The sequence below is a fragment of the Muntiacus reevesi genome, chromosome 5 (assembly GCF_963930625.1).
Source record: "Muntiacus reevesi chromosome 5, mMunRee1.1, whole genome shotgun sequence".
NCBI classification, from domain to species: Eukaryota; Metazoa; Chordata; class Mammalia; order Artiodactyla; family Cervidae; genus Muntiacus; species Muntiacus reevesi.
This window is the reverse complement of record NC_089253.1, coordinates 90,495,263-90,521,761: the sequence shown is the minus strand read 5'-3', so window position 1 is coordinate 90,521,761 and position 26,499 is coordinate 90,495,263. Positions and strand designations below refer to the sequence as shown.

The 26,499-nt window shown below is 50.8% G+C and overlaps 1 protein-coding gene across 1 annotated transcript; it reads right to left on the bottom strand.

Moving 5' to 3' along the window:
* Positions 1-1,654: 1,654 nt before the first annotated feature.
* GPR157 (G protein-coupled receptor 157) lies at positions 1,655-26,177 on the bottom strand. Its single transcript, XM_065935815.1, has 4 exons — positions 25,706-26,177; positions 8,667-8,880; positions 4,872-5,066; positions 1,655-4,430 (listed from the first exon to the last, which is right to left on the bottom strand). The coding sequence occupies exons 1-4, from the start codon at positions 26,086-26,088 to the stop codon at positions 4,218-4,220; spliced, it is 1,005 nt and encodes a 334-aa protein (XP_065791887.1). The 5' UTR covers positions 26,089-26,177; the 3' UTR covers positions 1,655-4,217.
* Between the last annotated feature and the right edge of the window lie 322 nt (positions 26,178-26,499).

Below are 26,499 nucleotides of genomic sequence, written 5' to 3'. Positions count from 1 at the left end.
ATGCATTTAAGTTTCCTTTGTCTTTTTATGACTTGATAGCTCTTTTCCATTTAGTGCTGAGTAATGTTCCACTGTCTGGATTGTTGTTTAGTTGCTAAGTCATGTCTGACTCTTTTGTGACCCCATGGACTGTAGCCTGCCAGGTTCCTCTGTCCATGGAATTTCCCAGACAAGAACACTGGAGTGGGTTGCCATTTCCTGCTTAAGGGAATCTTCCTAACCCAGGGATCAAACCCTTGTCTCCTGCATTGGCAGTCAGATTCCTTACCCCTGAGCGACCAGGGAAGCCCCACTGTCTGGGTGCACCACAGTTTATCTATCCATTCACCTACTGAAGGGAATTTTGATTGCTTCCAAGCTTTGGGCAGTTATGGATAAAGCTGCTACAAACATTCATATGTAGGTTTTTGTGAGGACATAAGTTTTCCACTTGTTTGGGTAAATAGCAAGGAGCATAATGGGTGGATTGTACGGTAACAGCATAAGAAGAAACCACACAACTCTTTTCCAATGTGGCTACACCATGTTGCATTCCCATAAGCAGTGAATGAGAGCTCCTGTTGCTCCACATACTTTCCAGCATTTGATGGTGTCGTTGTTCTGGATCTTGGCCATTCTCCTAGGTGTGTAGTAATATCTTCTTGTTCTAATTTGTGTTACCTGGTGACACAAGATGTGGAGCATCTTTTCAAATGCATATTTGCCACCCATGTATCTTATTAATATTTGGTAGGCACCTGTTAAGGTCTTTGCCCCGTTTCTTAATCAGGTTGTTTTCTTCTTCCTGAGTGTTAGACAGCCCACTGTGTATGTTGGTAAGAGACAGATGTGTCTCCCCCTCCTCCCAGTTTCACTGAGAAACAGTTGACACATATCTTTAAGTTGTATCAAAGCGTATAGTGTGATGGTGATTTACCAATAGTGTGAAATGATGACAATAAGCTAACATCCATTATCTCTTTTGCATTTATTTTCTTTCAGTCTGTGGCTTGTCCTTTCATCCTCTTGATAGTGAATGTATTTTTAGCCTTGCAAAATCCGGGAAATCGAACTAATTAACAAGCAGCACTTTGGGAAGCAAAGTTCCCCAAGATATAGCAGTTTAAAAAAAAGGAGACTTGAAGGCAGGGCTGCATGGGCTGTGAGGGTCTGCATAGAGTGAGACAGTGGGCTCTGATGGTTGGTTCTGGAAGGCTGAGAGCGCTTGTGCTCCAGCAGTCCCCAGCCACCAGGGAACCTTAGCAGCCACTGCAGTGGGTCACTGAGCCTCATGATAAAATCATGCAGGGAGACAGGGCTGGTGGCTCAGTGGCTGAAGTGTCTCACTCAGGAGAGTTTAGCCTCAAGCTGTGAGCCCCTGAAACTTGGATCTGTTGATCCTCAGATGGGAAGGGGCCTGGGAATCTGTGTTATAAACACCACTACCCCTGTCCCCCAACCACCACCGACACCAGTGTCTCTATCAAGCAAACTTAGGAGCAGCTGGCTGTGCCAACCAGGTGGCCTCCCACTTGACTGCTTTTGCCCACAGACAAGGACCCAGACGTTGTCTCCAGGGCCCAACGGTGTGGAAGGTGCTGGACGTACCCCCACAGCACAGATCAGTCTGAGCCACCCTGCCCCGCTCTACCTACATCAACTCAAGGGCAATCAGTTTACCAAACACACAAAAGAAAAATATTTTATTTAAAATAGCCACTTTGGCCTTGACCCAGTCAGGGTTTTCATGACAACTTTGCACATGCAAAAAAAAACCTCTCCCAATGTCATTATGTTGCTACAGGAAGTCTGCAAAAACATTCTTTTTCTTGTCATGGATGTAGGCAGAGCTCTGTCTGCACCCTCAACCAAGGCTAAAGTCATAATCTTTATTAAAAAACAAACACACACACACACACACACAAACCAAAAACAGACACAATTCAGAAGCTCAGAAGTACAAAGAGGCAGAAAGTGCTTAGTAAACCTGAGAAAAAGACCAAGGTTCAAAAAGTGCCTGAGAAGAGCGGGGCTCGGGCTGAGCTCATAGCCCCTGTGCAGGCTGAGGTCATCCAGCGGTGCCTGGGAAATGAGGGTAGATAACCTTTAACTACACTGACACAGAGAGAGAATCCACAGGAGCCCCACCACGTGTAAGAGGAACGCACTTCTGTCTTGCTCTCATATGAGGCAGGAACCCTTCCTGGAGTTCAGAAAGGGGCTTTATTCTACTGGTTCTACTGCTCTGAACTCCACCCACCCAGCTAGACTGACCTGACTGAGAAAGGAGATGCTGCTGTTTGCCAGCCTCTGGGCACAAGAACGAGTCCCTCCCCTGCCCTCACCTATTCCCCACTCACAGGAACACTTTCACCCATCTACAGAGATGGGGTGGGGAGCAGAGGGAGGGAATGGAAATAGGTGCATCTTCAGGGTGGTTTTCAGAAGAGCAGAAGCACAGCAGAGGTGCTCTTCTCTGTGCCGGACTCCTTCTGCAGGTGTTTCCTGGCTGCATCCGGTCTGGGGAAACCCAGGTCTCAGGCTCGTCCTTAGAGGCCACGCCCAGCAGGCAGCAGTGTTGCAGCATCTGATCCAAGGTCTCTGGGGCCCCCTTGAGAACTGGAGGTAGTCCAGCATCATTCTCCCCTGGGGCCCATACTCTAACTCACCCATGACTGATTTTCCCCTTTGCAGCAGCAACTTCCTGAATTTCTGCTCCGTTCTAGAAGCTAATGTGAGGCTCTTTACCCTCTGGGTGCCCAAGGTGTGCTGTAACATCCTTAGGGGAACACCAACTCCCCCAGCATAGGCCATTTCTGTAAGCAGACTGCCCTCCTGCCAAGCAGCCCAGAACTTTCTCTGAATCCTAAAGGGATGTTCACCCTTTGCTGATTTTCATAAAATCTTTTTTAAAAAGGAAACCCAACAAGAGCGTTTCGACGTAATTCTGTAGAGGACTCTTCCTTCCAGTCTCTTCCTGTTACAGATTTTGCTTTTGAGAGTAAAAGAGGGATCAACAGTAGCTGTGGCTTTGATTTCAATCCAGAACCATTTTATGGGTTTAGAACATCTCTGCAGTTATGCAGAGTGCTCGTGGGACCCACGGGAGAAGCACCTAAGGGAGGGGCAGCACCTGTTGAGTTAAGTTCGACTCCTCCTCCTCAAGCCCCCCGTCCCAGTGACAGGTATACCTCCCTTCTTAGCCAGTGGCTTCTGTGACTTAACAGAGAAACTGTTTTCTGACCTAAAGAGGAAAGGGTTGGTGGAAGAGTCATAGATGATAGAGTTAACGGATGCTTCTTTTAAATCCTTTTTCTTTCAAATCACCCCAGGATGCATGTGTCATACCCCCCAACCAATCCCCCTAACTTTCCCCTTCAGGAAAAAATCAGTATTTGGGTGATTTCCTAACTCTCTGGTTGCCTTTCCTATAAAAAATTAACCTAGAAAGTGAGTAAATCAGCAATCTCCAGGCAAGAATTACCGGAGTGGGTAGCCATTCCCTTCTCCAGGGCTCCATCCCTGGGTCTCCTGCATTGCAGGCAGATTCTTTACCATCTGAGCCACCAGGGAAGCCCAATCCTTCCCCAACGTTAAGTGTCTCATGGAGGCAGGAGTCTGGATCCTGGCCACACCATCTCCATCAAGGGCAGGGAGCCCATGGACACAATTCAGGAGGCCTCTGCAGACTGGCCATCCTGAGCCGCTGTGTGCAGCTGTGCCCATGCTGGTCACTAAGGAACCTCCTGGTTCAAGGTAACTGACCCTTGCATTGACCAGTAAAGCCATCCAGGAAAAGCCAGGCTCTCAGGGGAACCCCGACGCTCTGACAAACCAGGAATCTGCTCTGTGTTATCTCGGTGGGGGCCCCTTTCTTTGGCACCCTGGCAGTTTATTGAGGATGGGTGCACGGTTGTACATGTATCTCTTGGTGCCTTTCCCACCCATGTGGGGCCCTCCAACTGTAAACAGTGCCGTGTGGTCAGGGGCCCCAGACTCCTGGACCACAAGGCGAATTGGCAGTGCTCATGAACCACTGGTTTCCCTGAATCTCAGTGCAGCCCTCGTGCTGACGGAATCCCCCCCAGTGCCGAAGGACGCGGCGTGAGGGGGACGTGCCTGAGGGTCGAGGAGGTAGACAAGCTGAGTTTGCGCTGCTCCCCATGGGGGTCAGGAGCTGCAACGGCAGGAGGCCCCAGGTCAGCCGCACCCACGCCTGGAACTAGGAGGGAAGCAGCTCAGGTGCTTGGAAGTTCGTTTGGGGTCCGCCTGGGCCTCTGAGACTCGCTCTTGGAGGGCGCAGGGGCCTTGGGGGGCCCGGCCAGGCTCTCGGCGGCGGGAGGCTGAGGGGTGCAGCAACAGCAGAGAGAGAGGAGTCGGGTCCTGACCGCGCGGGTGCAGAAGACGAACATGATGCAGTTGGCGCCTCCCTGGAAGGTGTTCCCGATGCCCTGGCGGGGAGAAAGGAAGACAAGTGAGTGCCAGGGCTGAGCGGGTCTGAGCAACACAGGCAGGGAGGAGCAGGGGACCCAGGACCTTGTCTCCACCTCTGGGGGCTGGTCCCTGCGGACCCTGGCCACCAGGATCCCCGACAGAGCACCGGCAGGCCTGAACTTGAAGGCATGCCTTGAGTCTTCTGGGTTTGGAAGGGCTAAGGGTCAGTCCACTGTCCTGGGGTTACTCCTAGGCCATGGGACAGCAACTCAATGCCCATGGGCTGCCCTGGAGCCACACTGACCTTCCACCTTCTCTCATCAAGGCTCCCTGTCAGGCAGGGCATGGAGGAGGGCTCAGGGGAGCAGGGCCCCCCACCCGCCCAGGCTGGACGGAGCGTTGGGGCCTGCCTGCCCCGCTGACCCTGCAGCCGGCCAGGCAGGGGAGGGCAGACCTACGTGCAAAACCACCAGCACCGGCATCCGCACTGCTGGGGAGTCACAGAGGGTCAGGACGAAGCGCACGGTGCTCCAGACCCGGAGGCAAATGAAGATGAGCGGGATGAGGACCAGCTTCTTATCGGCCACAGAGGTGTGGCGCTGGAGCCGGTTCACTTCAGAGACGATGGGCCGGTACTCCGAGAGCTCCTCGCGCTGTGTGGGGAAGGCAGAGAGCAGATGTGAGATGAATGATGTGAGCTGGGGCCCTCCTCCCCACTCCCTCCCCTGCCCTGGGCTGCTGTCTCCCCACTCCTCCTGGGGACAAACACTGGATGGAGCCGGAGGACGTGAGGCATGCAGTGCCTGAGGCTGGCAGCCCAGGTTCCATCTCTGGCCCGTCTTATCCACTCACTGGCCACTCCACATCCTCACGTGGGTGTCTAAAGCATGTCGGAAGCCTCTCATGTTCACAACAGATGCCTGACCTCGCCCCCAAGCCTACTGCCTGTTTCCCCATCTCAGCTAACAGGAGCCCTGTCCTTCCAGCTGCCTGGGCCCCAAGCTTGGGAGTGGTCTTGGGTTCCTATCTCAGTGCGACAGCTCACGTCCGCCCCAAAGGCAAGCCCTGCAGGTCCTGCCTTCAAAACAGACCCAGACCTGGAAGTTCTGTCCACGGTCACCGCCACCAGCCAGGTCCAGGCACCACCACCACTTCCCTGGACGGTTGCCACTGCCTCTTCACTGGTCTCCCTCCGTCGCCCTGACCACCCCAAACCCCTCCCCACCGCAATGCCACTCTCAACACAAATGCAGTATGGTTCCTTGAAAACCAACGTTCATTACTGCACTATTTACAACAGCCAGGACACGGAAGCAACCTAGATGTCCACTGACAGATGAATGGATAAAGAAGATGCGGTACATATACATAATGGCATATTACTCAGCCATAAAAAATCTGAGTCAGTTCTAGTGAGGTGGATGAACCTAGAGCCTGTTATACTGACTGAAGTAAGTCAGAAAGAGAAAAACAAATATCATATATTAACACATATATAGGGAATCTAGAAAATGGTACTGATGAACCTATTTGCAGGGCAGCAATGGAGACAAAGATACAGAGGACAGACGTGTGGACACAGTGAGGGAAGGAGAAAGTGGGACAAAGAGAGAAAGTAGCATCAACATATATACACTATCAGGCATAAGACAGACAAAAGCGCTAGTCACTCAGTCATATCTGACTCTTTGTGACCCCATGGACTGTAGCCTGCCAGGCTCCTCTGTCCGTGGGATTTCCCAAGGCAAAAATGCTGGAGTGGGTAGCCGTTCCCTTCTCCAGCGGATCTTCCTGATGCAGGGATCCAGGTCTCCTGCATGGCAGGTGGATTCTTTACCGTCTGAGCCTCTAGGGAAGCCCCCATAAGCTGGATGGCTGGTGAGAAGTTCCCAGAAGTAGCACAGGGAGCCCCGTGTGGTGCTCTGTAGTGGGGGACGGGAGGGCAGGGAGGCTATGGAGGGGGGGGATGTATGTACAATTATGTCCAATTCACACTGCTGTATGGCAGAAACCAACACAACATTGTAAAAATTAAAACAACAACAACAGACCTAAGTCAGATCAAGCCAGTCTTCCACTCCAAGCTCTTGGTGACTCCTCATTTTGTACGTTCCTTACAAAATCCCCAACTCTAGCTCTCTCTGACCTCATTCCTGCCACATTCCTCATGTTTATTCTGCTCCAGCCACACAGACCTCCTAATCCTCCAAACATGCCAGGCACACCTCACCCCCGGGCCTCTGCACAAGCTCCCTCCCACATACATGCCCCATCAGTTCAGTTCAGTTCAGTCGCTCATTTGTGTCCGACTCTTTGTGACCCCATGAACCGCAGCACGCCGGGCCTCCCTGTCCATCACCAGCTCCCGGAGTTTACCCAAACTCATGTCCATTGAGTCGGTGATGCCATCTAACCATCTCATCCCATGTCCTCCCCTTCTCCTCCTGCCTTCAATCTTTCCCAACATCAGGGTCTTTTCAAATGAGTCAGCTCTTCGCATCAGGTGGCCAAACCGCCAAAAAAAGAAAGAAAGAAAGACACAGGCAAGAGTTGCAGCTGTGTGTGTGGGGGGGGGGGGGGACGGGGGGAGTCCTGGGTAGAGCCTGGTGGGGCTCCTGGGAACTTCCATCTGGGAGCCCTGGACCCTCCTAGGGCAGTAGGAAAGAGGGGGTGAGAAGGGCACCCCAGCCCAGGCAGAAGACCAACTAAAAAGCCCTTCAAAGATGGAGAGGATCTCAGACCCATTGGTACACCTGCCAGCATCTCTGTCAGTGACTCCAAGTTGAGCCACAAGAGGGCGGCAGGGAGGAGTGAGAATCAGGTAGATTTTCAAGTAAAAAGAAAACCCGAAGTGTGTGTTTCAGGAGACAGACAGGAGTACAGGGTGGGGATCAGGTGTCAGACAGCTGCGAGGAGCACCTTACACACTTGGAAATGGCCATTGAGCCTGCAGCACACTCGAAAGATGGGGACATTCTCCCCTACAATTTCAGCCTTGAAAACGCAGAACAAAACAGAAAGACAGGCACCACATCGGCAGGATGAGCTAGGAAATCTGTCCCTAGAGCTTTCACTCTGCTACCGCTCCAGCCACGTGCCATATTTTATCTTCCATTGGAATTACACCTCTGCCTCCTCCTAGGAGTACAGGAACCATGCTTGAATTCTCATTAGAAACTCCCATTGCCACACAGAACTTTTATGTATAGTAGATGCTCAACAAAAATGCACTGAATGAATGCTTGAGCAGATCAATGGATGGGCTAATCTGAGCATTTCTGGGGTAGTAGTTTGCACATGACTGGCTTCCCTGGTGGGTCAGCAGTAAAGAATCCATCTGCCAATGCAGATGTGGTTTCGATTCTTGGGTTGGGAAGATCCCCCGGAGAAAGGAATGGCAACCCAATCCAGGATTCTCACCTGGGAAATCCTATGGACAGAGGAGCCTGGCTACAGGCGGGCTACAGTCCATGGGGTTGCAAAAGAGTCAGACACGACTTAGTGACTTAACAATCACAACAAGGACTTGGACGTGGCTAGGAGAACGCCTGTACTTTACATCTGCAGAAACGAACTGGTAGTCAAAGCGCAAGGAACAATTCGGTCAGATCAGAGGGAAAGCATTCTTTCCGAGAATTTCTGGCCAGAACTAGCAGACTTCTGATCAGCCCAGTCTATTGAATTCCTGAGAGCCCGAAAAATCTACCACTTAGGATATTTTAATCACCAAGAATAAGAAGTGAATTATTTGTATCACTGATTACGGAAGTCTGTGGCCTCCCCTCCCCCACCTCGGGGGGAGGGTGTGTGGGTGGGGCCCTGCCGGGTCAATTCTTATTTGGCTCGTGCTCACCTGCACGCAAGCATCTTTCATCTAGGTTCCTTTCAAGGTTAAACAACTGCATGGGTCTGTCCAGGAGGGGGCAGTAGAGAGCTGTGGCCCAGGCCGCAGGCTGCGCTCGTAGCCTCCTTAATTCCAGACACTAAGAGTCTGGGGAGCCCCTTAACCTTGGTGAGCCTTGTTTCCTTATCCACAAACGAAGGAATAAAAGGACCCGCCCCGACGGGGCTGTGTAATTAGCAAACAAGACAACCCACGGTGCTCGTAAAATTCGGCATGCGTCACGGTGAGTGATGCAGAGCAAACCCTCCCTCACTCTCGCCGGTCACTGGTCCTTCCCCTGAGATGGCCGGCCCCGACGCCGGGACACGCGGGCCACACAGAGCTCAGGCGGGCCCCCGGGGGCACCTACCGCCCGGTGAATGTGTTTCCGGATGAGGAGGTAGAGCACGGGCAGGGTGACGTAGGCCAGCAGCTCCCACAGCTTCCCGGTCAGCAGCATCCACAGCAATCGGTCCTCCGCCTCCAGGTTGATCCAGCACCAGCCCACCGACACGTCCGAGGCGTCGTAGCCGATCTTCTTCAGAGCCACGGCTGCCACGGTGATGGCCAGCGGAACCCCCCAGCTGAGGAGGAAGGAGCAGAGGCCGCGGTGAGGTCAGACCCAGCTCCCAGCAAAGCCAGGAAGGGCGCAGAGACCGGATGCTGTGCAGGCAAGGCCAGTGCTCCCCCAAGGCCGCAGCAGACAGGGTCCCTGGAGAGCAGAGGGGCGGAGTCCCCAAAGCACCCAATCCAGCCTGCTCTGCCCAAGCCCGGGGAAGGGGACACAGGGGATGTCCTGGACACACACAGCCTCCCAAGCGCTCGGACGCTGGGTTCAAATTCAGAATTGCCAGGCTCCTCAGAGCCTAGGGTGCTATAGCACTCTCACTTCCCGGGTGGCTCAGACGGTAAAGCGTCTGCCTACAGTGTGGGAGACAGGGGTTAGATCCCTGGGTCAGGAAGATCCTCGGGAGAAGGAAATGGCAATCCACTCCAGTACTCTTGCCTGGAAAATCCCATGAACACGACTGAGTGACTAAAATCACACACCATAGCACCAGAACAGCCAGCTCCTTTCCTGCATTGGGAGGCCTGGGCACCAACCTGCAAACATTATCCCACGCGGCCAAATATCATCCAGGCACTCCACTAGCAGACAGGCCCCCGTGGCCAGCCTGGGTCCGGGAGTGCATACATACACTGGTGGCTTGGGGCTGTCAGGGTCCTGTGCAGCTGTAGCAGGAACTAGAAGAGGGGGCGGGCTCTAGGCAGACACGTCTTCTTGGGCCCTGGCAAGGATCCAAGTATGTTAGTCGCTCAGTCTTGTCTGACTCTTTGCGACCCCATGGACTGTAGCCTGCCAGGCTACTCTGTCCACGGAATTCTCCAGGAAAGAATACTGGAGTGGGTAGCCATTCCCTTCTCCAGGGGATCTTCCCAACCTGGGGATCAAACCCAAGTCTCCTGCATTGCAAGCAGATTCTTTACCATCTAAGCCACCAGAGAAGCCCAAGGGGACCCTCTAAAGCATAGAGCAGGGGCAGAGCCCCCTCTCAAGGCAGTGCTGGATGGACTTTTCTAGAGTTTAACACAATGGCAACACAGTCCAGATTAGGGCTGAGCCCCAAGGCCCCTCCTCGGTGGTCCCCACACCAGTCTCCCCCAAAACCTTTCAAGTCGGTGAGAGGGACACAAACAAGCTAATGTGGAGGCCTGCAGGGTAGTTAAGAGCTTGGACGGCGAAGCAACATGCTGGGTCCAAGTCTCGGGCCTGCCCCGCGTGGCTGCAACACATCAGTGTTTTTCTGCACCAAGTGGGGATGATCACAGTGCCTGGAGCAGAGCATTGCAGTCAGTCATTACCAGAATAAACTGATCAGCGTGAGGTGCACCCGGGACAGGGTGTGTCCATGTTTATGTCAGGCAGGCTCATCCCTAGGTCCCAGGATCCAGGATCCAGGATCCAGTCCTGCAGTGCAGGCGCCAGGGAGGTGTGAGGCCTGTGACCCCAGCAGGACACACAGGCCTATGTCCCAGGTCAGCTGCCCAGTGACCAGGACAGTGTCATTAGGAAAACAGTGCAGAAAGCAGTTCTACCTCAAGGGCTCTGTGTAAGGGATGCCGGCTCTTTCTGAAAGTCATAGAACAGTGATGTGATCCCAGTTGCACTTGATCTGTTACCAGAAGGAGGCTAGAAGAGCAGTGTTTCTATCAAGGCCTCCAAAGGCTGCAGGATGGGGGAGGAGGCAGGGCGGGGATGGTGATGTAAAGGAGAAAGTCAGCTCCCTGAGCCTGGGGGAGGTTTGGTGTCCATCCTCCACTGACCTCTGCAGGAGCCCCACAGCCCTGCAGCTCCAGCTGTCCGGAGGCAGAAGCGACACGTCCCCCTTGAAGGCACAGAAGCACAGGAGGGGCCAAAACTCCACCCAAATCAAAGGATTATGGGATTATTATGTTACACTTACAATGGAGTGTGCTATTTTTTTTTTAAACTTTATTTGTGGTTGCACTGGGTCTTGGTTGCTGCGAGAGGGATTTCTCAGTTGTGATTGGCGGGGGCTACTCTCTAGTTGCGGTGCAGTGGCTTCTCTTGTTGTGGAGGAGGGCTCCAGGGTGAAGACTCTAGAGTGCAGACTCAGTAGTTGTGGCACATGGGCTTAGTTGCTCTGTGGCATGTGGGATCTTCTTGAACCAGGGATCGAACCCACGTCTCCTGCATTGGCAGGAGGATTCTTAATCACTGGACCACCAGGGAAGCCAAATGCTTGTCCTGTGAAGAATTATTGATCTATTAAGTTAATATATATTATTATCAAACTATTTTGTCTTAATAAACGTTTCCCATTTTAAAACTCAAGCCATTGTAAATAGTACTGCAATGAACACTGTTGTATGGCAGAAACCAACACAACATTGTAAAGCAATTATCCTCCAATTTAAAAAAAACAACCTCACGCCATCCTAGTAAAGGACAACACGTGTCCACTGTGAGCTCCAGAAGGCGATGGCCATGTGGGCTCACTGCTCCATCTCAGCATCCACACCAGTGCCTGGCATGTGGCAGGGCAAAACTAGGACCTCCTGAATGAATGAAGTATGAGTGCAGTGGCCAAGACAGCTTTTCCCAATTTACTCCTTAAATGTTCACTGCAAGGACATTACTGAAAGGAGGTGAAAGGCTTTTAAAGCAGCAGTCTCCAACCTTTTTGGCACCAGGCGCTGGTTTCATGGCAGAAAATTTTTCCACAGACTGAGGGGTAGGGGAGGATGGTTTTGGGATGTGGTGTTGGAGAAGACTGTTGAGTGTCCCTTGGACAGCACGGAGATCAAACCAGTCGATCCTATAGGAAATCAACCCTGAATATTCATTGGAAGGACTTATGCTGAAGCTGAAGCTCCAATACTTTGGCCACCTGATGTGAAGAACTGACTCATCAGAAGACCCTGATGCTGGGAAAGATTGAAGGCAGGAGGAGAAGAGGACGACGGAGGATGGCAACATCGACTCAAGGGACATGAGTTTGAGCAAGCTCCAGAAGATAGTGAAAGACGGAGAAGCCTGGAATGCTGCAGTTCATGGGGTCACAAAGAGTCAAGACACAACTTAGCAACTGAACAACAAAACACATTACATGCATTGTGCGCTTTATTTCTATTTTGATTACAGCAGCTCCACCTGAGATCACCAGGCATTAGATCCCAGAGGTTAGGGACCCCTGTTAAAGGGCTGAACCAGAAATCCTGAAGTTAGAGGTGGGAGAGCAGTGAGTCGAGACCATCCCCCGGCAGGACGGGAGCCAGGGATTCCCATCCTGGGGGGAAGACAGCACAGGCTTGGCAGGAGGAAGCTGCCTCCTTCCCTCCTCAGCATCCCCAGGGCCCCCAAAGGAAACCTGGGGACCACAGGGTGACATTTCCAGGTTTTACAACTTTTGGTCTGACAGACAAAAGCTACGTGATGTCTCTCCTCTGTGTGACTGGGGTGTGCCTGGAGCTGAGTCTGTGCTGGAAAACAGCCAGAGGGAAGACCAAATAGACAAAAGGTTTTGAAAGGGCTGAGACTGTGGGTTGATCAATCAGAGCTGCTCTTTGAACTTGAGCCCAGACAGCAGCTTTACTGGAGCCAGTAGCGGCCTGGGAGGTACCTGGGTGGAGGTGGGAAAAGGAGTGATCTCAGGGAGCGTGGGAAGGGAATGGGCGGGATGGTCTAATCACCCTGCCAAGCAGGCTCCACCAGATGCGTAATTTATAGGTAAAGACACTGGCGTGTTGGTGATGTTCTAACATCAGAAAGACATCTGCATACACACACACACACACACACACAAACTGATTATGAGTTTTACAAAGTAAAAGGTATGGAAACCAAGGGGAGTAAGGGAGAGTGGAATGAATTATGAATTGACAGATTGGGATTTACATGATTGATACTTTGAATAAAATAGACCGACTTCCCAGGTGGCCCAGTCAGTAAAGAATCCACCTAAGGATGCAAGAGACAGCAGAGACACGGGTTTGATCCCTGGATTGAACCCCTGGAGAAAAATGGCAACCTGCTCCAGTAGTCTTGCTTGGGAAATCCCATGGGCAGAGGAGCCTGGCAGGCTAACATACACTCCATGGGGTTGCGGAAGAGTCAGACATGACTTAGTGACTAAACAACAACACATAAAATAGATAACTAATGAGAACCTACAGTATAGCTCAGGGAACTCTACTCAGGGCTCTGGGGTGACCTGTGCGAAGAAAATCCAAAAAAGAGGGAATACATGTGTATTTAGAGCTGATTCACATTGCTGTAAGCAGAAACTAACACAGCGATCGTAGTGTGAGAAACACGCTCACCAGCCCAAACTCAAACGAATGGTCTTGGAGACATAACGTGCAGCGGCAAGTGAGGCTTTAATGATGGTCTTGCAAGATCATCTAGTGGATGTCTGGTGGGCAGGTTCACACAGAGTCGCTACATGGATCAAGTTATCCGCAAGTTATCCATAGCATGCAAGTCCCTCCTCCAGTTCCTCACTGGCTGAATACTGTGGGGTGAACAGTCTTTCTAGATGTCGCCTAGGTTTACTTCCTCTCTCTTTATGGGCTGGCCCCTCACTGACATCTAGTTTCCTCCTTTCCTGTACACCTATTTCTGTTCTTATGTTTTGAATTCACCAATAGAATGAGCCAGCGTGAAAAGCCTAGGCACCCAACCCTTCCTCTGTTTCCCTGGACTTTCTAGTTTTATAACTATTGCATCAGCAAGCTGTCACTCAAAACTAGCTTTTCTTGAAAATGGGCCACTTTAAGTTCTTTATTTCTTGCAGTAAAGCAACCATACTTCACTATTTTTTTTAAAACGACGTGAGGCGAGGCACACAATCTGTAAATAATAATAAAATATACAATACTCCTCATTGTACACTCCATACAGCCAATTGATTCTCACAGGATGCTCTTGTTGACTTTTTCCAAACTCTGGTATCCGCAGCCAACCTGTGGTTGCAGTTAGCCAATTAGAGTAGTTCCATGACGTGAAGGTGGATGCTATTTTCATTTTCCTTAACAAGTAAGATGGAAGTGAAATGAGGAAGACCTGGGGCATCAGACAAGTGCTGGGAACTTTACTGGCTTGATTTGAAGTTGATATGACGTTTGACATGAGCAGCCTCTTTGTAACTCAGGTAACACTTTTCCAACACCAGAAGATATTTCTTTTTTCCTGCTCTGGGACCTGGCCCATTCTCATCACCTCCCCCTGAATATCCGGCTTCCCACTTGCCCTGATGTGGGCCGTAGGCTTAGGTTCAGAGACAAGAAGCACTTTTACATTTTATCTTTACTACTAACATTTCCGGGGCTTCCCAGGTGGCGCTAGTGGTAAAGAATCCACCTGTCATTGCTGGAGACATAAGGATATGGGTTTGATCCCTGGGTCGGGAAGATCCCCGAGAAGAGGGCATGGCAACACACTCCAATATTCTTGCCTGGAGAATCCAGGCAGAGGACAGAGGAGCCTGGCAGGCTACAGTCCATAGGGTCTTAAAGAGTCGGATATGACTAAAGCACGCATGCACACACTCACATTTCCTAATCACTTTCTTAACTTTAGATCAGGGGTCCAACATACTCGGGCTCTCAGGCCAAATCCAGTCCAAAGTCTGTGTTTTATTTATTTTTCCATTTTATTTATTTTAAATTGGAGTATAGTTGATTTAGAATGTGTTCGTTCCTGCTATACAGCAGTGAATCAGTTATACATATACATATATCCACTTTTTATTCTTATTTTGTAGTCTTTTCATTGGAGAGTAAGCAATTTACAATATTGAGATGGTTTCTGCCATATAGCAACATGAACTAGTCATAGGTATACATATGATCCTCTCTCTTAAACCTCCCCATTCTGCCCCCCCTCCAGGTTGTCACAGAGCACTGGCTTTGTGTTCCCTGCTTTACACAGCAAATTCCCACTGGTTACCTACTTTACATATGGTAAAGTGTACGTTTCAGTGCTACTATCTCAAATCATCCACCTTGTCCCCCCACTGTGTCCACAAGTCTATTTATTTCTGCATCTCCACTGCTGCCCTGTAGATAGGTTCATCAGTAGCTTCTTTCTAGATTCCATATATGTGCTAATATACAGTATTTTCCACTCTTTTTTCAGATTCTTTTCCCATTTAGGTCATTACAGAGCATTCTCCTCCTTGGTGGCTTGGTCGGTAAAGAATCTGCCTGCAGTGCAGGAGACCTGGGTTCGATCCCTGAGTCAGGAAGATCCCCTGGAGGAGGAAGTGGCAACCCACTCCAATATTCTTGCCTGAGAAACCCCATGGACAGAGGAGCCTGGTGGGCTACAGGCCATGGGGTTGCAAGAGTGAGACATGACTTAGCAACTAATATATATATATACATTTTTATATAGTGATATATATGTCAGTCCCAATCTCCCAATTTGTTGTCTGTTCTTTAAAATAAAGTTTTATTGGCACACAGCCACACTCACTGGTTACATGTCACCTACGGCTGCTTGCAAGTTACCAGAACTGAGCTGAGCAATTGCACGGGGAGGTCACATGGCCTGCAGAGCTGAAAATAATCATTATCCTGTCCTCTACAGGAAAAGTTTGCTGACATCTGCTTTACAAATCAACAAAACTATAATTAGGACCAAAGGGGTTGTGAGTAGTACTCTTGTTTTTAATATAATTTATTTAATTGTATGTTTAAATAATTTAATTTTTAATGATCGTTCTAGCTAACAACCAGCCCAAAAAATACCCTGAAATTTAACAGTTGGGTCCCACAAACTGGCTCCAGGTCACCACTAGACAAGGGGTGAAAAGGATGGGGGCTGAAACTGCCCCGGGTTCTCACCTACAGAGCGTGGTGAAAGGCTGGCAACCTCAGATTAGCCAAGTTGCTCTCTGACCAAGCGATCACCCTGAGCTATTGGTGGTATGCGACCCTGGAAGGGACTCTGCAAAGACATGTATGACCTAATTGCCACTTTCCAGAAAAGTCTACTGCTAATTTCTAACAAGTATAGGGCTGGCCAAAAAGTTCGGTTGGGTTTTTCTGTAAGATGGTACAGAAAAATGAGAATGAAGTTTTTGGCCTACCCAATACCACATAACAGGCTTCTTTTCATCCCTGTAAAAAAACCACCATCAATCAAAAAAGAAAAATCAACAATAAAGCCAAAAAAAGTAAGATATGGCTTAGCAACAGCACACATGAGACAGACCAAGGGTTGCAGTTGACCGTGACCCAGAAGGTCAGAGAGCTCTCCCTGATGCCCAGATGTGGGTGATGGAGAGCGGCCAGCAAACTGTCCTCCCTCCATGTGGACACCTGGGACCCACATTCTAAACCTGAGCCTGTGAAGCTGGCGCCAGAGCGGGCATGTGAGGAGGTACTGGGCCTTGAGTGCTGAAAGACTTTTGAGGAGGTCTTGTGAGTGCAATAGCCATCAGGCGGCCAGAGGAAAGAAAAGGCAGGCGTGCTGCTCAAGTCCCAGAGCAGGGGGCTGAACTGGCAGCTCTCTCCCCTCCCCACTCCCACCAAGGGAAGGAAGTCGTGTGACCACGTGCAGGGGATGCTGTGAAAAGGCCTGAGGAGAGACACGGTTAGCACAGGTGACCTCTTCTCTCCAAACCTGTGATACAGGCTGAGGAGAAGCAGGGCTGGGGTCCCTTAGATGGAAGGCGCCTAAAGATCACAAAAAAGGCGGGGGGGTGGGGGGTGGCGGCAGAGGATGAGATGGTTGGATGGCATCACTGACTCAATGGCTATGAGTGTGAGCAAACTCCAGGAGACGGCAAGGGACAGGGAACCCTGGTGTGCTACAGTCCATGGGGTTGCAAAGACAGGACTGAACAACTGAACAACAACAGAAGCCCATCTGTGAGCAGAATCCCCTACTTGGAAGGGCACCAAGAGCTTGTCCCAGAGGCATCCAGCCCCAGCTCTCACCTGTGTTTGCCTGGAAACCGAGGCCAGACTCCAAGCTGGCTTCCTCCCCCTTCAGAGGCAGTTTCAGGGTGGGTATGTCTCCCCATCTCCCCTAGATTCCTGTGTTGAAGTCCGAACCCCTAGAACATTGGGATGGGACTATGTCTGGGGATAAGGTCTTTAAAGAGGTGATGAGGTCAAAATGGGGTCATTGGGTAGGTCCTAATTCAATAGGACAGGTGTCTATGCAAGAAGATTTGAGAGTCCCTTGGACTGCAAGGAGATCAAACCAGTCAATCCTAAAGGAAATCAACCCTGAATATTCTTTGGAAGGACTGACTCTGAAGCTCCACTACTTTGGCCACCTGATGTGAAGAGCCCTCTCACTGGAAAAGACCCTGATGCAGGGCAAGATTGAGGGCAGGAGGAGATCGGGGCTGAAGCGTCAATATTTTGGCCACCTGATGGGAAGAGCCAACTCACTGGAAAAGACCCTGATGTTGGGCAAGATTGAGGACAGGAGGAGATGGGGGCATCAGAGGATGAGATGGTTGGATGGCATCCCCAACTCAATGGACATGAGTTTGAGGAAGCTCTTGGAAATGGTGATGGACAGGGAAGCCTGATGTGCTACAGTCCCTGGGGTCACAAAGAGTCAGACATGACTAAGAGACTGAACAACAAGGAATGGCCTTGTAAGAAGAGATCTGGATGCAAACACTCACTGAGGGACAACCATGTGAGGGCACGGGGTGCAGACGGCTCTCTGCAAACCAGGAAGGGAGGCCCTGCCCACACCTGGATCTCAGACTTCCAGCCTCTGGGACCTGGAGGGGAGGATGTCTGTTTTTTAAGTGCCCCACCCAGTTCATGGGCTTTGTTAGGGCAGCTGGAGCAGACTAAGGCAGAGGCTGTCTTACCAACTGTAGGGGAGAGACACACAGGGGACCTCCCCTCTAATCACATCCAGACCTGCAGAGCTGGGGGCCCTCAGTAAGCTTAGGGAAGGTGTAACTGACAAAAGTCCTGCAGACTGGACATGAGCTTGGCTTGTGGAACTTGGCATTCACTTTGTTCTTTGGTTGCCCAGTGAGAAGCTGAACCAATGCAGGATCAGCTGGGCAGTGAGCAGGCTACATCCCACACCTGGATTCCCTGGCATTTGTTAGAGTCCCACAAGAGGCGGCCAGTGTCCACAAGAGCAACGCTCTGGGTTTCCCTCAAAGATCTCAGTCTGCCCAGTTGGGGATCTTCTGAAATCTGTCCCACCAGTCAGAGTGGGGAACACCTGGGGTGACTCGGCAATGGGAAGACCCTTCCCCCACGGGCTCCAAATCTCCTCAGTCCACCGTGGATTTCTGCACTGCCCCCTCACCAGACCTCACCCTTCCTACAGATCTCTGCTACATGGGTGGCCCTGCTAGGAAGGCCACAGGAGGGTCTTTCCCCCAAAACAGCAGAGCCTGGTCCCTGGGCCTGTGCCCGACGGAAAGCCGTGACTGTGAACGTGACGCCGAGATGTTCTGAGGACGAAACCACCAGGCAACAATGTGCCGATTTAGAAGCTCTTGGGAGCAGGACAGAGCCAGCTCGGAGGGAGGCAGCGGCAGGGAGCAGGGCCTGGGGAAAGGAATCCAGGCCTGAGGAGGCCTGGAGGTTTCTGCCTGGACAATGGGCTCTTAGTGTGAAGTGCCGGGCAGAGGGGCAGGATGTGGGCGTTCAGGGCGCCAGCCACTGGCCAGGCCACCACAAGGTCGCTCTGCAGCCCTGGCTGCAGAAGCGAAACACCCCCTGCCAGCACCAGGCTCTGCAGTCCTGGTTCTGGGGGCCGGGGAGTGCTCTGTAGCAGACAGGGATGCTTTCCTGCCCACCTGGGCCCAGGTAAGGCCTGCGGCATCTGCCCGTGCCCCAGCAGGGTCAAGGGGCAACCCACGGTGCCCCCACGAACATGCAAACGCAGTGCAGAGACCTCACTGTAGCAGCGCTCTCAGAAAACAAAGTCAGTTCAGCTCTTGTCATTTTGGGGAGCACCACCTGGCGTGGGGTGCTGTTCACGCAGCTGCTGCGTCCATCCCCATTCAGGCACGGCCCACCTGGGGCCTTGTCACTGGGCCCTCGGTGAGCGAGCCGGTGTCTGCTTAGAGAGCTCACAGGCTCTCCCCTTCAGGGCCTGAGGTTCCCCTTTTCTCTGCACGGGAACTTCTCCCTCCCCACAGCAGGGGGTTTTACGGTGACCCTGGGGTGCCCTAGATTTCTCTCTTCCTCCAGAACTCCCAGCCACTGCCAGAGGGTGGGTGGGCACCTGGGCCAGGGGTCATGCCCACATCTATCCCTACTTCAGTGGAGCCCAAAGAAATCCTAAGGCTGCTGGAGGCGGCCAGCTTGGCCCAGGCCCGTGGCGAGATGCGGCACCCCTGGCCCAACCTCCCCCTGCAATCACAGGACACACCAGCGGATGCCTGGCACGGCGGTGGCCCTAGGGCACATGTGTTGGGGACAGTTAAGGACCCTGTCCGTCTGGTTCAGAAGGAGCCCACCACTTGTAGGGGAAGAGGGGCTATTTTGAAAGGCAGGTTGCGTTCTGCAAGGCGACAGAGATGGTTTTAGGCTTATCTTATCAAAAGGGAAATGACCCCACCCATGGCCACTGGGCTGCCCAGCACTTTCATAGGTGAGAACTGCAAACAGATGGTCCCAGATGCTTATCCACATGCCTGTACAACATGGTTGTACCAAAAGGGAGAGGGGGTGGATAATTTAGGATCCTAACTGTTTGGGATTAACATGTACACACAACTATATATAAAATAGATAAACAACAAGGACCTACTGCATAGTACAGGAAACTCTACTCAGTAATTTTTAATAACTTATAAGGAAAATGAATCTATAAAAGAATATAAATATATAACTGAATCTGTGTTATACACCTGAAACTAACACAACATTGTAAGTCAACTATGTTTCAAGCAATCGATCAATCACGTGGTGTTGGTATAATGCCACCTCCACTGCTAAGACACAGTACAAAGGGACTTGATACAGGACTTGCCCTTGAACGTGGAATATTCTCACACCTTAGCTTCCCTGATAGTTTAGTTGGTAAAGAATCCACCTGCAATGCAGGAGACCCTAGTTCGATCCACTGGAGAAGGGATAGGTTACCCACTCCAGTATTCTGGCCTAGAGAATCCCATGTCCATGGGGTCGCAAAGAGTTGGACACGACAGAACAATTTTCACTTTCACTTCACTTAAAAATGAAGCAACAACCAGAAGATTCACCTTGGAACGCTATAGGAATCAATGGATATGAAACCCTTGAGTGAGACCTTGAGACTTCCAGGAGGTTTATCTAGATAAGATCCTTATTAATTACAAAAGGAAAAAGAGTAACTGCAGTGGAGACTGGTAGGTAACACCTCGACCAAGTGATCAAAGTGAACATCACTAGGAAACGTACAAATCACAGTTGCCAGCCACCCCCAGGTAGCAAGCGAGAACCAGTTTCTGTGAGATTTCAGCCCGAAGTGCTGATTCTGAATCTGTTAGGGGACACATGACTGACACTGCTCACTCCAGTAACCATCTGCATGAGTTATTTTTCACCAGGCGATTCTGGTAAGGGACAGGGAACTAACAAGCCACCACCAACCAGAAGAATTTGGGAAAGGTCAAAAGGAGACAGGAGACTCCAGTCCATACGTCCTCCCAGAATCCTCCTCGCTGGAATCCATCTTGGCCGAGCAATACTCACACCACCAGGAAAGGCCTTGAGTCACAGTGATTGGCCAGAGACTACCTGGAAATGAATTCCCTCATCATAAAACCCAAGGCTGTGAGCCACATGGCAGGGCAGTCCTCCTGGGTTCCTTTACCTACTGATCTCCCCAGGGACACCCCTTCCCAACAGTCTCTTGCTTTGTCAGCACGTGTGCCTCTTTGGACAATTCATTTCTAGGTGTTAGACAAGCATCCATTCTTGGGCCCTAAACGGGGTCCCCGTTTCTGCAACAGATCCACTCACAAGGAAGCATCAGGCAACCTGGGTGAGAGAGACATCCTACAAAATAGGGTGCCTGTGCTATTCCCAGGTGTCTCAGTGGTAAAGAATCTGCCTGCCAATGCAGGAGATGTGGATTCGATCCCTGAATTGGGAAGGTTCCCTGGAGAAGGAAATGGCAACCCGCTCCATTATTCTTGCTTGGGAAATTCCATGGACAGAGGAGCCTGGTGGGCTACAGTCCATGGGGTCGCAAAGAGTCAGACATGACTTAGCAACTGAACAACACTAACAACATGGTCATGCAAGAGACTGTCCTTGCCTTTTGAAAATACACCCTGAAGGATTGGGAGTTGGGGGCATCAGGTCTGCAACTTACTCTTAAATGATTCCAGAAAAAAATTATTGGAAAAGATAAATAACGCTAACGTGTTTAATTACATGTTAACAATGGGGGAAATCCAGAAAGCTAAAAATAAATGACCGCCAAATTACTTCTCAGTTTAAAAAATCATTGTCAAGGCCAAGAGACAAGATGGAATCCTAAAGGGGCACTGACCTTGAAGTTCTAACCCGGAGCCTCCACTCACAGCTCCGTGGCTCAGGCAAGTCTCATCAGCTGTGGCTGGAGGGTGACCAATCCTGGGTGAGTCCGCTGGGTTTCGGAGGATCAAGGCAGCACTTTGCAAGACCTCAGGAGCCTGACCTCTGAGGATAAAGTCTAAGCTGCCCTCCTTCCCCAATGAGATTTTTTTTTTTTAAGTCTTTCAGTAAAGGAAACTATGTCAGGCATTATCATAGGGCCCCAGGGGGCATGCAGGGACTCCTTGGGTACTTGCCTGCTGGCATGACTCTCTCCAGCCTCCTGCAGTGTATGGCTGCATTCAGCGCTATAGATGGCTTTTCCCACTTATCATGCCCTACCACTTAAAAAATATATATTACTTGTAGAGTTCATGGCCAGTATTTAACAGCATAACACTTCCAGGTGGGGTATAGTCTATAACTTACTGATCCCCTATTTTTTGGACATAAAGGTTGCTTTCAAATTGTCATCACTGGCTAACAGTGCCATGCAAACTCCTTTGTACATCCGGCTTTGCATGTCATTTGGTTGATCTCCTTAGACTAGATCCCTATAATAGGATTTCTGGGATCAAGAGGCATGAACCAAATACTTTCTACATGGATTATTCCAATTTACATGGCCAAAAATAATTAGGAAAACACCAGTTTCATCTGCATATCACATTAATATCCTGCCTTACTACTTTTTTCCTTCTAATTAAAAGAGAAAATGGTACTTCTTTGTTATTGCTTGTATTGAGTATTCACACTTTTACTATTTTGTCAGAATGTCCTCTGTCCATTTCTAAAGATACTTGTCAGTTTTCTTTGAAAAAATCAACTCATAAGAACTCTTTAGAGAATAGAGATTGACCTTTTGTGTATTCATATTTTAAAATATTTTTGGAGACTGGAAGGTCTGAAGAAGAGGACTGATTTCCAGTCATTTGACATGGTTAACGACTGGGTCACTGTGTAGCCTGAGTCTGAAGATGAGACTTCCCACTGCCAAGAGGTCCTTGCTAGTGGAGGTAATAGAATTCCTATTGAGCTATTTCAAATCCTAAAAGATGATGCTGTTAAAGTGCTGCACTCAATATGCCAGCAAACTTGGAAAACAGCAGTGACAATAGGACTGGAAAAGGTCAGTGTTCATTCCAATCCCAAAGAAAGGCAATCCCAAAGACTCTTCAAACTACCGCACAATTGTACTCATCTCACACACTAGCAAAGTAATCCTCAAAATTCTCCAAGCGAGGCTTCAACAGTATGTGAACTGAGAACTTCCAGATGTTCAAGCTGGATTTAGAAAAGACAGAGGAACCAGAAATCAAATTGCCAACATCTGCTAGATCATAGAGAAAGCAAGAGAACTCCACAAAAATATCTACTTCTGCTTCATTGACTACACTAAAGCCTTTGACTATGTGGATCACGACAAACTGTGCAAAAGTCTTCAAGGGATGGGAATACCAGACTACCTTACCTGCCTTCAGAGAAATTTGTATGCAGGTCAAGAAGCAACAGCTAGAACCGGACATGGAACAACAGACTGGTTTCAAATTGGGAAAGGAGTACATCAAGGTTGTATATTGTCACCCTGCTTATTTAACTTACATGCAGAGTACATCATACGAAATGCCAGACTGGATGAAGCACAAGCTGGAATCAAGATTGCCGGGAGAAATATCAATAACCTCAGATATACAGATGACACCACCCTTATGGCAGAAAGCGAAGAGGAACTGAAGATCCTCTTGATGAAAGTGAAAGAGGAGAGTGAAAAAGCTGGTTTAAAACTCAACATTCAAAAAACGAAGATCATGGCATCCGGTCCCATCACTTCATGGCAAATAGATGGAGGAACAATGGAAACAGTGAAAGACTTATTTTCTTGGACTCCAAAATCACGGCAGATGGTGATTGCAGCCATGGAATTAAAAGACACTTGCTCCTTGGAAGAAAAGCTATGACCAACCTAGGCAGCATATAAAAAAGCAGACATTACTTTGCCTACAAAGGTCCATATAGTCAAAGATATGGTTTTTCCTGAAGTCATGTATGGATGGGAGTGTTGGACTATAAAGAAAGCTGGGTGCCAAAGAGTTGATGTTTTTGAACTATGGTGCCAAAGAAGACTCTTAAGAGTTCCTTGGATAGCAAGGAGATCAAACCATCAATCCTAAAGGAAATCAGTCCTAAATATTCACTGAAGGACGGATGCTAAAGCTGAAATTCCAATACTTTGGTCACCTCATGCTAAGAACTAACTCACTGGAAAAGACCCTGATGCTGGGAAAGACTGAAGGCAGGAGGAGAAGGGGACGACAGAGGATGAGATGGCTGGATGGCATCACCAACTTAATGGACATGAGTTTGAGCAAGCTCCGGGAGTTGATGATGGACAAAGAAGCCTGGCGTGCTGCAGTCCATGGGGTCACAGAGAGTCGGACATGACTGAGCGACTGAACTGAACTGAAGAGGTCCTTCAGCAGCCATAAATTAATCCTTCAAAGAAAGACGCTGAAGAGTCCTTAGCAATATCGCCTGGGAGGATCCAGGTCAATACATGAACCTGCTGGACAGGTTTTTACCAAGTTTTAGACTAGCAAAGGGAGTGCTAACTTCTGGAAGAGAAAAAATTGTCAAAGTCCCTTTGACAGGAAAATTTCTTTTTTCTTTTAAGAAGAAAGTAGATAGGGACTTCTTTGGTGGTCCAGTAGTTAAGAATCCACCTTCCAATGCAGGAGACTTGGGTTCGAACCCTGGTGAGGTAACTAAACTACCACAACTATTGAGCCTGTGCACTGCAACTACAGACTGAATGTAGCCATGTATATATAAAGTAGGGGGATCACATACAACAGACAAGAGGAACAATCTGCTTCCTTATAGCCACAGAAGGACACACAGGCTTTCTTGGGAGGCTTTCCCTAAGCATCACAGAAAACATCCCTAGAAGTGAAAAGAAAGGTTCTTAGGGAATGTGTCTTTTCTATAGAAGCTCCACAGGTTCTCTTTATCACTTAAAAAATACATTGTATTCAGTACTTTTCAAAAGAGAAGGGGAAAAGAGAAGAGAACCTTGCAAAGAAAGTCTTGGGCACCTTCTCAGGTACACTTGAGCTCCATGCTGCCCACACCCAACCAGCCTCCCAAGAACAGGGTCCCAGAAATGGATGCAGAGATCCAGTGGGGCAGAGAGAAAGGAAAGGTCACCCCCTCTCTGTGGATCTCTGCAGCACCTGACCCTGTCTGAATGGCTCACTGCAAACATTTTGACTTGAACAGCTGAGAAGCAGGCCATTTAATTTCCCAGGGACCAGCTGGCCTCCCTCCAACAGCCGTGAGACCTGGAGGTCAAGTGACTCTTGCAGGCTTGTGACCTCACTGTTGTGACACCCAGGTGACTTGTCTCTACAAAAGTGCTGACCATCCTCTGTCCCTTGGAAAGAACTCAAGTATTTAACAGAGAGGACCTATAATTAGGGCAGCATTTGGTGCTCTTATTTGGAGGAGGGAGAAGAGGAAAGCTCTACAAAATTCCTGCCTTGGGTTCAGCAGAGGACCTCACCAGATGTTTGAATCCTGGGATTACACTGGGAAGGGGCCAACCTTGGTTCACAGGTGAGAGCTAGCTGGATGAGATACTACAATGCCAGGGCAGGACAAGGCCTTGGTTCTCGCTACCCAGAGACTCCACGCAGCTGGCAGCTGTCTTCCAGACCAGCCTCTGGCTCTGACCTCAATTTCAGAGCTGCTGAACTCTGGAAAGAAAGATTATCTAGAACAGAGATAGCAAGAGATTGGTGCCTGAGGTTTAGAGATGAGTAAAGATAAAATAAACAAGACTGTCCTTCCTAAATTTTAGCGCTGAGGCAGAGGGTTGGGTGGAGGGCAGCCTGAGAGTGGCCACATGAACCACATGTACTTTTCCATCCTGGGGCACCTAACTCATCTCTCAGGTGCCTGCCCCCATGCCCACCAGCAGCAGAGATGGCCAGAACGCAGTGAAACAGGAGGCCAAAGGTCCAGAGTGGCCTCACCAGCTCTCCAGGTGCTTCCAAGTTACCAGGGTCCGGCTCTGAGGGTGAGCTCTAGTCCCCCACGCTCCAGGGCCTGCGCTGAGGCACCCACCTCCCTGGGAGGCTTGAGCTGGGGCCACCTCAAAGGGACGCCCCCTGCGGCGATATACAGAACTAGTTCATCAAGACCATCATTCCGCTGGCCCAGGGCTGTCCCGGGACAAGAGCAGACACTGATGGCTGAGTGGCCGGTCAGAGGTTCGACCAAGACGCGTGGCCCTGAGCGTGGCGAGGGCCACAGGGACAGCACACAGGATCCGGGCAGGGATCAGGGAACCTGAAGGAAAGCGGCGTTGCCGCCACCCACCTGACGACATGGAAAGCCCAGAGCAGGCGGCCAGTCTCGGGCCCACACGCTGTGCGCACGATGCTGAGATACAGGTAGAGGGCGATGGCCACCGTCCAGAAGAAGGAGCTGGTGTTGGCGAAGGTGGAGAGCGCGCCCTGCAGCACGCAGTCCCACGAGGAGTCCTCGAAGTCCTGAAGGACCCCGTAGAAGTAAGAGGCGGCCGAGAGCAGGTCGGCCAGGGACAGGAAGAGCAGCAGGCGCCGCGCCAGGCTGCGCAGGTCGGGCCACAGGGCGTGCGTGGTTATCAGGAGGCCCGAGCCCACAGCGGAGAGCACGCACGACAGAAGCACCACGGCGCGCTCCGACGGCACCAGCACGGTGGGCGGCGGGGGAGGTGGCATGGCCGGGCGCGGAGAGGGTTGGGATCTGGGCTCCGCGTGTGGCCGCCGCCGCCGCAGCTGTCTGGGCACCGACCCGCGAGCCGCTAGCGTCCCAGAGCCCGCCCCGCCCGCGTCCGGCCCCTCCCGCGTCTGGCCCCTCCCGAGCCCTCGGGGCCCGCGGCCCACGCCCCGCCCCTACCCCTAGGCCCCGCCCCTACCCTACCACGCCCCCGCGACCTCCACACTCCGCCCCGTAGCCCCCAAGCCCAGACAGCGGGTGCGCCCCGCCCCCGCCCTGACGCCACACCCCTTCGTCCTCAAGCCCCGCCCCATGGCCCCCAAGTCCAGACTGCGGACCCGCGTCGGCCCCTGGACTGTCCCACGAGCCCCACCCCGTCCCCGGCGCGCGCGCCCCTAAGGCTGCCCGACAGC